This window comes from Xylocopa sonorina, chromosome 5 (genome assembly GCF_050948175.1).
Source record: "Xylocopa sonorina isolate GNS202 chromosome 5, iyXylSono1_principal, whole genome shotgun sequence".
Taxonomy (NCBI): domain Eukaryota; kingdom Metazoa; phylum Arthropoda; class Insecta; order Hymenoptera; family Apidae; genus Xylocopa; species Xylocopa sonorina.
The window spans coordinates 1,771,655-1,785,169 of NC_135197.1; the positions used below are offsets into that span (position 1 = coordinate 1,771,655).

The window sequence follows — 13,515 nt, forward strand, 5'->3', positions numbered from 1 at the left end:
GCAATTTTTTATTTTTAATTAACCCTGTTCAATAGTCTCTGAATATATTAACGTGCGATATCTTCTATTTCATTTCTCTAGAGATGAAAAGAATTTTTATAAAATTGACAAATCCGAATTCCTCTCGCCCTGGTTGTTAAAATCAGGGCCATTTTTCATCTTAAGGTCCAACAGTGTACCGCGAACGCGAGAATTCCCGCGCAAGCGTCACGCGAACGAATCTCGTATTTACCCCTTTGACGAAAGGCACGAATTCCGTGATTGTCAAACCTGCGGTTTCGAATTGTCGCTGGTTCTACGATGGGCCTCCACGATAAAGTATGCCGACGAAAGGGCCACAAAGCGTCACCGCAGAATCACGAAACGATCTCTATTTACACTACGCTCGCCCCTGTGGACAAAAGACAGACAGAGACGGACACCCTTTGAGCGTTTTCCGTACACGTGGGTCCCAATGGGTCCCAGATGACGCACGGCGAGGGGTGAGCTGGCCCGAAGAATCGGAAGGAGACGCGTTTTTCCCCGTGACACAATCCCATTCGCATAAATCGTATGGAAAATCAAGTAGCCCTCGTTGCCTCTGTGTTCGATTATGCTCGCATGAATAGCGTCTTCGTAAAATGACGGAGATCCGACAGGGATGATCGTGATTATCACGATACCGAGGAATCGCTTGTGTCGGTTTTCTCCCTTCGCCTAATTGAACTTTAAACGCAAAGGAAAATTTCTTTTCGTCCATCGGATGGCGAAATTAGTGTGTTAACCTTCGATCATCCCTTGTGTCATTTTGCCACAGTTTATCTCGTAAATTGTTCCCATCACTGAGGCATTTGTGAAAAAATTTATGTAAGATTTCACGACTTTTACATTTCTTTATATTAACATTATTGAATTTTAAAAATATTTGTCTTCGTTTCATTAGTTTTTTTATTATTGAATCGATTTAATAACAAGGGACAAATTAACTGAAGAAAATGGAAAACATATACAACATTTAGTATGCAATATTAATTTCTTAGAATTAACACTTTTGAATGTTGAGTTCGAAGGGCACGAGTCGTCCGGAACGTAGGTGAATCGCATCGATTCAAGTGCCAGGACGTCGTTCACCGCTCGCACAAAGGGATAATTAATAATTCCAGGAATAATTAACCGCGCGGGCCGCTCACCCTCCGCCGGTTCCCTCGCGTCTACACGAGAACCCGTTCCCGACTTCAGTTTCGCGTAGAATCGCCCTGTGTATCATTACCGCGACGTTTGAGAAACGTTAACAACTGGTAATGATTAGAGCACGATGGCTTGGAAACCTGTCAACCGAGACACCAGTTTGGTTGCACAATACCGTTCCGGTAAATCGTACCTCCGGCCGCAAGAATTCGCTTAGTCAGCCTCCCTTTAACCGGAATAAACATTTCTCGAAACAATCACGTGCGTTATGGAAACGAGATGAACGTTGCATAAAGTGCCACCGTTCCAACGGAAGACAGTCTTCTCCTTTTCGAAGGATTCCACAGATGTTTAATTAGGTTAGGTTAGAAGCCGAAAAAAGGTTCGTTCGAGGTTTCTCAGAGGGATCTTCTGGACTGATGCCGTATTCCATTTTCTATTTTACCTGATTCAACTGAGAGAACTGGGTTTAAAAATATATAATTTGTATATGGCATGTATATGTTTTTAAGAGGAATGAACCGCGAATTGTTCGTGATTTTCGCTGCAAAATAGGGGCGGTTTGGATAGGATATACCCAAGGTTTGATAGTTTTGGTAATTTCTGCATTTAACAGTATTGTTAATAGTATCGCAATCGAATTTTGTAGATTTGAATATGTAGAATAGAATTTTGTATTGTATAATGGCTTGACCTATTCTCTGGAAGATAGAAGAGGCATTATGTAAGAAGCATCTCACGCGCACTTCAGTTTTGACTAAAATATACGAGCAAGAAATTTTCAATAAACAATTATAAATGGACAATTTACAGTAGAACCAAAGTGGCAAAGCCGTAGGAAAACGCAACGTATGAAGAATCGTGTGCCGGGGTCGGCCGACAAATATTTTCCCTTCGTGGTAGAGAAGTTACATGTCAACTTGGAGAATGACTGATGGCCGTGGGTCCTCGCAGCCGACGGGGCCCTTGTAGGCCCTCGGAGAGCACGTAAGTGCCTTTTCGAATTTCTCAAGGATTGTGCGTCCGACTAGATAGATCCCGGTAATCTGTCGAATCTTCGTAAGGAGGAAACATTTGGCAATTTCTCGGCCAAACAGGCCCCCTTTTCATCGCGGTATCTCCCCTCTGCAACAGATTTTCTCAGCCTCCGCAACGTAAAATTGTGATCGATTGAGTTTTCCTTTTCTCGTGAAAAAAGAAAAAATATTTCCTTCTACGGAATACTTATAAGGAATCTGTGAATTTTTCTCTCAAGCACGTAGAAGGGTTGCATGTTTTTGTGTACCTTTTTGTCGCTGAGTTGCCTATTGTGACGCGAACCGTTCTGGATTGGCCATTTAATTACGTCACAATGGCTGCGCCATTTTTTGTTATCTGCGAATTGTTTTATTGAAAAGACGCGCTCGTCGCACTGCTTTTACTGTGGAAATATACGACTAGGCCCGCATTTTTATGGAGCTTTACTCCCGCAGTATAAACGTTATTTAATTCTACAGAAGCAGGATGCTTAGGTTTATTGAATTATCTGCCACAAAAGCCTGCTATCCTCTTTCTACCATGAATTCAACGAGCTTTTCCTTTCCCCGTCTTTCGACGATTATTCCATTTAAATAAATCATCGTTACAACAGAATTGTAACTGTTTCAAGACAATTTCTTACAAATAGAATGCCGAAACATTTATTTGATAATAGTTTTAGGTACTTCAGTCTTTTAATTCTAGACTATCAATTAAATTGTTAGGAAAAATTAATTATAAAGTAAATAATTTAATAATTATATAGTAATAGTAAATAATAAAGTAAATAAAGTAAATAATTAAAGTAAATAAGTAAATAAGCATAAAGTAAATAATTACCAAATTTCAAGTACTCGATAAAGTTAGTTAGTTAAAAAAAAAAAAAGTAAAGAAAAAAAGAAATAGAAGGCAAAGCAAAGTTTCGGTTTCATCGAATAAAATTGCTGACGAGCACAATGAGAATTCGCGTTTTATTTGATCGCGTACAGAAAAGCGGTTACGTATAAAAGATTGAAGCGTCGCGTCGGTTCAAAATGGCGCGGGCAAGACGGTGGACAGTTTCCAAATAAAATTTCCGCCAGTGTACACTGGCCGAACGCTGATGCAATTATCGCGTGGCGAGCGTGGCTCGACTCGGTGACACGTTTCACCGGTCGAAAATTTCTATCAACAGGTTGTCACGGGGTTGGACGCGAGTTCCAAACGGCCGGAATCACTTTCGCCACCGTGTTCTCTCGCCTCCACTCTTCTCCTATCTCCCTCTATCTCGGGTTTTCCCTTGATCCGATAGAAATTGATGCGTGGCAGATCACGTTATTCGTTAAATAACCGTGTCGATTCGGTGATCACGGTAAAAATCGTTCCCTCCAATTCCGCAATATTGTTCCGATTCGTTCGAATGAGATGATTTCGTTTGAAAACATCCCTTCGATGCTTCGTTCGCTTATTATAATTACATAAAATGAGTGTAACATTCACGAGTGTGTTAATATCTGACACCAGTTATTTCTTTAAGGGATGAACCTGGAAATATTAGGACAAATATTTTGAAAGGAATTCTTAATATTTTTTAGAAATCTGGCAATTAAAATTATATATTAGCAAGAAATGAAAATGGCACGCGTTACTATAATAATATTTACATTTCTGCGAGCATGGACTCATTTATACCTACAGAAAGCAACGCATACAGATAATCGATGATATATCGCTAGCAGCAAACGAAAGAGAAACTAAAACAGGAAATTAAACTAAATAATAAATTTGATCAAACCATCCAGTTGTAACGCAAATGGTCAATGATAAAACGCGCCGTATATATGAGTATCTGTAGGTAGCGCTGGATTTTTCTGAATTTTTACGAATTACGATAGAGGTGTTATCCAGAAACGTTCAACGGGTTGAATAATTCATGTTTACGTTGGATTTCGTAGAATTTTTAGAGTAAGATAATGGTTATCGTCTCCTCGGTAATTTTTCTTAATTAACCAGTCTCGTCTGGCAGTGTGCAAAGCAGTCATCGGACAATCGTTTCGTAGGGATATAAAATTTCGTGGAAACCGAACGGTTCGCCAATCGCGTGGAAACATGCGAAAGCAAGGGTAGTGATTTTACGGATGACCTTGGAACCGGGGGATGCTTGATGCTCGGTTCACGAAAATGATGAACATCGTTTTATTTCTCGTCGCGTTGATCTCAGTGTTTTTCCAAATGCTCCTGTCTTTGTTGACAAATTAAAACTGCCTGAACGCTGTGAATAAAAAAGAACTGCCGTGTTTAGAGAAAATGTGTATTTGGAAAATAGTTACTCCACATCTCGTCCTTTTTTCATAAATGGAGTCTACCAGTGCAATGAGATATGTTTCAAAAAGAAAATGCTATTGTACTTCAAAGGAGGAATTTTACATTTTTTAATCGATCCGAAGTGCTACCCTCTTGTTATTAAAAATATTCAATAACTGTCATAATGAGAAAATGTTATAATCACGAAAAATAGAAAAAAGTAAAGTGTATCTTTTAAATGTATCTTCTGCATATTAATTTGTACGTTTTTCTTTCAAAAAATAAGAAATATACAAAGTACAGGACATCAGAAATTGTAAAGGAACTTGATTTTTTTCAGTTGCCTCGACCCTGACGACTGCCGAATGTTCTCTCGCGCTTGCCACGAACCGTCATTAAGGTCGAATACTTGAATTGAATTTACGGGTTCTGGCCCGAGGCTACGCGTAGGCTTTAGTCTAAAGACGTAGCTGGATCTACGATCTTTCTTATGCCAAAGAGAAAGAATACAGACACTTTAGCACGCAGAATTTTGTCATTGATTTCTACGAAATTTTTCAAAGTCTCTTTCCGACTAATAAGATTTCCAGCAATAATCGACCAATTAATTGCTTCTCGAATAACATTACTAACTTGATCAATGGTATTACGAAATCGTAGAAGGAATAAATAATCGTAGCTCCAGCGTTCGAAATGTTTAAAACACGATTGTTCGGTTAATCAAGTTCTGTTGGCGTAGGCTTCTATAGTGACGCAAAAATGAAATATTTCTCTTACTTAATACTCGTAAAAATTTCAGCGATGACTTGTTCGTCCGTAACCTTTCGAAGACACGCTGGAATTTTCGTAAATTATTGTGAACACTTTTTACCAGACGGTTTTTAGAGTCTCCATATAAATTATTCATGAATATCCTCTAAACTTAAGAATCCTGAGAATATTGACGTTTTGCAATTACTTCGTTACACACAGTCACGCACCTTTAATTAACCGTTCCACAATTGAATCGGTTTTACACCCGGGTTGTATTCCAACGGGACTGCGCCTTCCCGGAGTTTCACATCTTTAGCGACAATTTCCCTCGTTTCACTCCATACGTCGACGTTGCCATCGAACTTGACGCCTCGAACCAAGCGGTAACCGTTGAAGAAGAGCAGAGACGGAGCGGAAAGAAATTCCCTTCGAGCGATCGATCAAGCTCCCTAACAGTCATCAAGAGCAACTCTATGCGGAGAAATTACCGCGGATGTGATTTTCTCGGTTACTTAACCGTCGTGCGATGTAAATCGTGGCCGATTAATCAGCGAATTACAGAAGTAACAGCGAGCCGGTGCGAGCCTCGAGGCCAACGGTGTCCCAACGTTTCGCAATTAAAACTGTTCATTTCTCGCATACACGCGCTGTGTTTCGGAACTCGACATTAGTATCTCTCGTTTCCGCCACGACCACCGATCCCTGCTCTTGCGTCGTCGCGTTCCATTTTTCGAAAAACCGTTTACGGAATCGGAAATGACAATTCGATTAAACCAGCGAAATTCTACAGATTTCCTATAATCTTAAATCTTACGCTATAATCGAATTATCCTTGGTGAATACCAAACAACAGAATTCGATTACGATTTGCAATTAACCCGTAATTAATTAAATATTGCCAAATAATTTTATCATTTCTTAAATATATCTAAACAGTAGAATTGAGACAGGTAATCGCTTCTCTGATAATCGAAAACAATTCTTCTTTCTTCGCGATGCGAACAATGAAGGAAGATTTCACGATGGCTGCCCATTTTTCTCGTTTTTTTCCATCCTTTCGAAAGTGAATCATCCGCGAGGATACGTTTGGAATAAAGAAAAGGATCGCCGGAGGGATTTCAAGCCGCTTTTCAAGGTCACGTCCAAAGTCTTCTATCAATTAAAAGTGTCAATTTGTAAAGCAGTGGCGCGTAATTTGCATCGAACGGAACGTTGCGTCCGCCGGGATTATTTACGACAAGAGCCTTGGGATCCACTAATCGCTCATCCTCGACGATGTAATAATTCGCGCGAGATAAATACGCATTTCGTGTAAGAATGCGCTGTTACACAGATATCGCGAATTTTATTTACGAATACATCAAACAATTTTTTGAACGTCTATATCGCCGTCTATACTTGCTGGCTTATGTAATTATTTAAAAATCAGTCGAGGATTCATAGTTTTCAGGTCCGTTCTTTCATAACTGTTGGAACTTAAGGTTCTCGCGAAATAATAGCAAAGTAGTTCTAACATCCTTTTTTTTCACATATGTTTTAAGACGTGTTCCGCGAAAGCAATGAGTTTAGCAATAGTTTTATCTATTCTATGCAAATATCGTCACTTGGCTAATTTCCAATTGCTTCTCTCTATACCAGCCTTAGCAAATGTTGTTGTTCCCTTAAAGAAGAAGAAAACACCGCCATGAACAGTATACCATGTTGAAAAAAAATAAAAAAAATCCTCGATCGGTTTAAAAAAAAAAAAAGCTATATCCCCGAACATTTGACTATAAAAAAAAAAAGAAAATCTTCGTCCAAAAATTGATCTACGGAACTAGTGGGAGCGAGCAACCATTTTGTCACTCTCTTCCAAGCTGGAGTCACTACCGATGCGTGCATCGAGCAGTTTTCTATTGACACTTCGCGAGATTCAAACTGAATTTCCTGCTCGATTCCTTGATCCTCTGGATTAATCACGACTAAACCCCGTCTAAAGAGAGAGGCGGTTTCTGAAGGTGCACGGAAGGGGGTAAAGGTGGGAAAATGATGGCGAGAGACGGAACAAGCGTGTTACGTGGGCCTGAGCGCGAACTTGACACCGGCAAGGACGCGTTTCGAAAGGAGGAAATAAAAAATACTGGTCCCAAGCCGTTAAAGGACGTGGCAAGTCAGCTGTTGAAGACGCACGCAACAACGATCACCGAATAAATCACGAGTAAGGACGAGTCGAGGTCGAGTCGCTCCTCTTGACTGCCGCAGATATCGAGGAAGATCTTTGGAAGAATCGCGAATTAATTAACAGGACACACGTCCCCCATTTTTCGGTCTTCTTCATTATTATTATTATTATTATTATTATTATTATTATTATTATTATTATTATTATTATTTAACAGACCGTGTTTCTTGTTCTTTAAACTTCCTTGGATCGATGCAGAACTCGACTGTTCCCACTTGCAGGTTGTTTATCGGCGGAAAGACTGATACGATTGAAGATTAAGGCTTCGTTCATGCGTGTAGCCAGTGATGTAGCCAGTGATGCATGCCCCGCTTCTGGTTCCATTCTACACGACTGTACGCACGGCTGTCGCGTTGCGTCGCGCAGGTTCTGCTAAGTCGGATTGCGCTGGGGCTGTTGAGGGTTCTGTTGGAACTCGCGTGGCTTTGTGAACTTTGTCGATAATAGGCTTCATAAGTGTTCGTATACCTACTTTGGTGTACTGGAAACACTCGTCAAATAGTAATCACTTTTTCAGCTAGTCGCTATCTGATTTCCTTAATTCACCCTGAAATTTAAGTAAGAACTTAATTACGGGTAACTTACAGCGCTTGTATTTTTCAATCTTTAAATTCGTACTTTCCTTTTTTTAATATCAGATTTTAATGTCAACTTCGACGTTAACGTCAGAATTTTGTTGTAAGAGTCTGGTCAAGTTGAACAAATTCAGTGTTTCAACCCCTACGAATGAAGTGAAACTCGATGATACCTAAAAAACGATAATTATTTCTCAAGTTAATATAAGGAAAGAAAAAAAGATTCTCAAACAGCCAAGAAAAAAAGAAGCGTAAAAATAATTTCTTAGCATCATATGATACTAATAGAGAACATATAATATAAATAACATAACATAAGAAAATATTCCCATTCGAAGTATTCTACTTAATCTTATTGTAACAAATATGTAGCGAAGAAAAGTTTGATCCAACGGCAAGTTTAACGATAAAGATTGCTTCACAAAGTACGACCGCAAGCCACTTAATTGCATTTTAATCGTACTTGGTTTAAGAAGGCCAACTGGCTGCGAGAAACCTGCGGAACGCTAAAGAAACGGCTAATTCGAGCAAGACAGACGTATTGTTCTCTACGCCCGACTATCGAACCACCGTGTCTGAACCACCGTCCACAGTTTATGAAACAGCCAGTCCTCTCCCGAAGTCTATTTTACTTCGCCCTGCGGCGGTGCATCCCTGAACCCTTCATCTCTGCGCTGTTCCTCTTCCAATAAGCCTCTCTGCCCTCCGCTCTAGGACCCATATTTTTATCTTCCCTCTGCAATCCTGTAATTCCACGACCTCATCTTCCTGCCTGTCTCTCATGCTCCTATAATCGTATTTTCCCCGTTGCTTACATTCTTTCGAACCGAGCTTATCTATGCTCGAAAAGATCGTACGTCTACCATGAAACGAGGTCCTCCGACCCATTAAAAACCGATATCCACATCGAACTCGTTCGAGAAATAATAACATCCCCTCGATTCATCGGTGAAATTTGTATTACATTTAGGACCATCGTAGGACACGAGTAAGTACAAGACGGATTGTTCATTGAAAACGTGGTTAGTTGGCTGGATTCAAATCTTGAGCGTCGTGGCAAAGGAGAGATGATAATCGCGGCGTTGCAAAGAGAACACGATTCACGTGTTTCTGATCAAATACTGCGTACTTGGTGCTCGTTTCTCGAGGCGTTTCCGTGCACGCATACGAGATTATCAGTCCGATCTCCCGCGCATTCATTTGTTCCGCTTCAATCATTCCGCAATTCGCATCATTCATTGACTGGCAGAGAAAATCCGCGGGTACGCGGCATGAAAATTTTGTCCACGAGGAAACGCTTCGATTCCACCTCGTTTGCGTTGTTCGATTTTTAGATCACGAACCGATTTTTCATTCATTCTACTCGACACGCATCACTGACAACAATGGACGAATTATGAGCAGGATTATGCGAATGGAGTTGAAGGGTGATAATATTCTGGTTCATTTCTTGTGGAATTAGATTAATTGATCGATTCGCGTGGTTTTAGCTACTGAACTCAAAGTGAGTTATTATAAGAACGGCTCGAGCATTTCCGCCAAGTGGCTCTCCTGTCACTTTTCCTAGAAGAAATTAAAAAACGACTTGCTGGATAAGCAGTTGGTGTGTTTTTTGCGCGACAGGCTCAATCTAATTCACGGTCAGGTTCTTTTGGAAGACCGCGATCGAATCGAGGAAATCGGTTGATGCATCAAGCTGAATGGCAACTTTGTAGCAAACGATGGATAGAAAAAGCGGCGAGTTAGGAAGATCGATGCATCGAGCGTAATTTTAAAACGTAGCGGAGCGTGTATCCATTATGAGAGATCTATTGTACTTGATACTAATTTGTAAGGCGAAGATGTTGGTTGTAGTCGAAGGGAACTTTTAATCTTTTTTAACAAACTTCCTACTTTTGTTTGATATTAATATGTTTCGAATACATATTATTTAGTTATTCGAATGACGTAACCTAAACTGAGGAATTATTAACGAGATACAAAAATTCAATATGACAATCAACCTCATAACTGAAACAGACAGTTAATTCCCAGGTTATGCATGTATATTATTAAAAAAAAAAAAAGCGTATCGTATGAAATCAACATGCAACGGATATCAATTCCTCTTTTTTTCATCTTTAATCCAGCACGCAAAGAAGCTTCTGACAGAGAATTAGCCCAGTTGAACGCAAGGTTATAAATAGAGCGTCGAAATCGATGGAAAAGCATGATCCACGAAAGGCCACGGATCGGCAGCTATGATCCCGGGGCGTGGCACAAAGTGATCCGAGAAAGGAATCCGTCATTTTACGTAACAATCACGAGCGATTCGCGATCAGTCAGGAAACCGACCGCCTCTGCATAGTTCCTCGCGTGTCCAGAATAGTTTTCATGATTCCTGGCGTCATCCCGGTGCGATACCCTCGTCCCCGATCGTTCGTGATGTCCCGCTCGACTTCCAAGAACTGGAAACACGCATCGTCGTAATTTCAGGATCGAATCACATGACCCGAGTGAATTACTTGTTGCTGCAACCCTCCTCCGCATCTGCTATCCAGCGCTCCAACCCCCTGGCCTCTAACCGTCGCGCCTATAAAACTCGAGACACGAGGTAGGACGTTGATTCGTCGGTGGCAATTCAAGCGAAATTGGGTAATGCGGAACGACGTTAAAGAATAGAGGAATCGAAGGATACTCTAACGAGGTATTCTGTGGCTTGAAAAAGGCGTCGTTGGAGAACCGGTCCATCCGGCAGAAATTGCACGGCCACGATCGCGCTCGATTCGTGGAATCACCGGAAGTCTCGCAACTTTGTTGTCCACGCGAGAGACACGACCCAGAAGGGGGTGGGCTCAAGAAATTCTGTTTCCTCTGCGGGCTATCGAGTGGATCGCGGACAAATTAGAACTCGATGGCCGAGTCAATATCGATAGCGCGCGGGAATCGGGAATACCAGTAATGAACGTCGTTGCTCTCTCTCTCTCTCTCTCTCTCTCTCTCTCTCTCTCTCTCTTGCGCGCGCGCGCACTTTTTCTTCGTTCCGTGAAACAGATGTAGAGAGAACAAGAGAGGAGAAGGTGCAGTGGAAGTGAAAAGAGGAGAGAAAAAAATGAAGAGGGGAAGAAAAAAAGGAGGAAAGAGAGAAAGAGAGAGAGAGGGGGGGGAGAGAGGTAGAGAGAGAGAGAGAGATGTTTAAGGCTACCGACGAACGAACGTTGCCGTACAAAGAGAGCCGAGGCATCGAGGGTAGAAAGAAAAAGGGACGGCGAAGAAGGACGAAGAGACGAAATGAAATGAGACCTGGTAGGGGGAATTAAAGAGAGGAAGTGAGAAAGATAGATCCGTATGCGGTAGCCGAAGCCAGTCAGTCAGGTATGCCTGCAGGCTAGGCCATGATAGACAAGGCCATCCTCTCCCCGGTTTACACGTACGCTCCGGCTACTGCCAGTCCCCGTTTACATTTATTTATTTATAAATATACCGCGGCGCTCGGCTAATGCGCCGTCCCTGATGGAGAGAGAAGGAGGAAGCGGAGCGACCGGCCGCGCGGATGGAAGGAGACCGGACAATCCAGACGACGATGAAACCCCTTCACCTGTCGATTGGTTCTCTTTCATTATTCGGTTAATCGAGGCGCGATAGACACCGCTAAAACGGCCACCGCCGTTACACGTTTATCGGATACGGTTCTTCGTGCTATTCCGTCGGTTCGTTTATTTAATCGATGCGTATCGTGAAACCCTTCATCTCTGTCGTACCGTCCGCGATCCTACACCCTTCGACGTAGAACGTAGTCGATCGCTCAGCGAGTTGGTAACACGTATTCCTTTTCGTTTGTCCACAGATATTCGGTAGCAAGGCGGACCTGCAACTTCACACGCAGATCCACATGCGCGAGGCGAAGCCGTACAAGTGCACCCAGTGCTCGAAGGCGTTCGCGAACTCCTCGTACCTGTCGCAGCACACCAGGATCCACCTGGGCATCAAGCCGTACCGCTGCGAGATTTGCCAGCGGAAGTTCACCCAACTGAGCCACCTACAGCAGCACATCCGCACGCACACCGGCGATAAACCGTACAAGTGCCGGCATCCAGGCTGCACGAAGGCGTTCAGCCAGCTGAGCAACCTACAGAGCCACTCCCGTTGCCACCAGACCGACAAGCCGTACAAGTGTAACTCCTGCTACAAGTGCTTCTCCGACGAACCCAGCCTGCTCGAGCACATACCGAAGCACAAGGAGTCGAAGCACCTCAAGACGCACATCTGCCAGTACTGCGGTAAGAGTTACACCCAGGAGACTTACCTGGCGAAGCACATGCAGAAACACGCCGAAAGAACGGACAAGAGACCGCCGATAATCGGCACCGGACTTAGGCCGTCTATCCACGCGATGGCCGCCCACCATCAGGACCACTACTGGCCGAAAGTCAGCCCCGACTCTGTGATCAGCGACCTCCACGACCGGCTACCCCATCACCACACCGACTACCATCAGAACCAGAACCCGGAGATGCTGTTACCAGGCCACGGCCACCGTGGCGAATCCATTGAGAACGATTCCAGGCAACAGACACCACAACCAGGCGCCAACCATCACCCGAACAGCAGCTCGGCGTTCACGCCGATCTCGTCGATCTCGATAAACTCGATCTCCTCCATGCAACACCCGTTGAACGCGCTGAACCACTTGCACTACCCGGGCAGCCATCATCCGGCTCCCAGGCCATACCTCTACGAGGCGTTCAACTCGACGCAGAAAGCATCACCGGCCTCGTCGTCGTCCGGCGTCACGTCCGGCACCACCACCAACCAGAACGCGACCTCCTTCCCGAATCAACTGATCAGCCTCCATCAAATCAGAAACTACGCGCACCAACCGAATTTAGGGAACCTGGGGAACCTGGGAAACCTCGGAAACCTGAGCAATCTGAGCAATCTAAGCGCAACGATGGAGAGCCACGCACTCCTCAGCGGGCTTAAGGAGAAACAGTAACTCCGGCTGGTCTTGGAGAGTAGCAGCGAAATCCTCGCCAGTTCTCCTCGGTTCCTTCCTTTTCTTCGCGTACACACTTGTTCCTCGCCAATCACCCGACCCGTGTCCCGTCGCTTTCCCGGACGGACTTTCAAGGATCGACAATTCGAACGACGCTTCTTCGACACGTTTTATTTTTCTTTTCGTTTCTACTCTCCGTATAAGTGGAGCGTCGCTCGAATTCGTCTCTCTCTCTCTCTCTCTCCCCCCTTCTCCCTTTCTTTCTTTGTGTTCTTTTGGTACCCTACCGAAAATCTCTCTAGGAACTGTTTCACGATGCGTGCATGGAGCCTGTCCATTAAGCACAGTGCCAAGGGTAACTACTTGCTCCGGGGATGTTAATTAGTGAACGCTTTCGAGCAACATGTTTCTATTCCTTTCTGCATTTCATTTTTCGTTTCTTTTTTCTTCATATAACAAAGTCGTTCTCTTACGTAAATTTAAACGATCGCAACGATCTTTACGTATCTCATTTTTCCAATATA

The 13,515-nt window shown here is 43.1% G+C and overlaps 1 protein-coding gene across 1 annotated transcript in view; it reads left to right on the plus strand.

The window, feature by feature from the left end:
- The window catches only part of LOC143423638 (uncharacterized), a 122,301-nt gene extending 109,087 nt beyond the window's left edge, over positions 1-13,214 (plus strand). The window contains exon 6 of the mRNA XM_076895124.1: positions 11,843-13,214. Coding sequence (XP_076751239.1) covers positions 11,843-12,991 — 1,149 coding nt within the window. The 3' untranslated portion in view covers positions 12,992-13,214. The remainder of the gene's footprint in view (positions 1-11,842) is intronic.
- Positions 13,215-13,515: the final 301 nt, after the last annotated feature.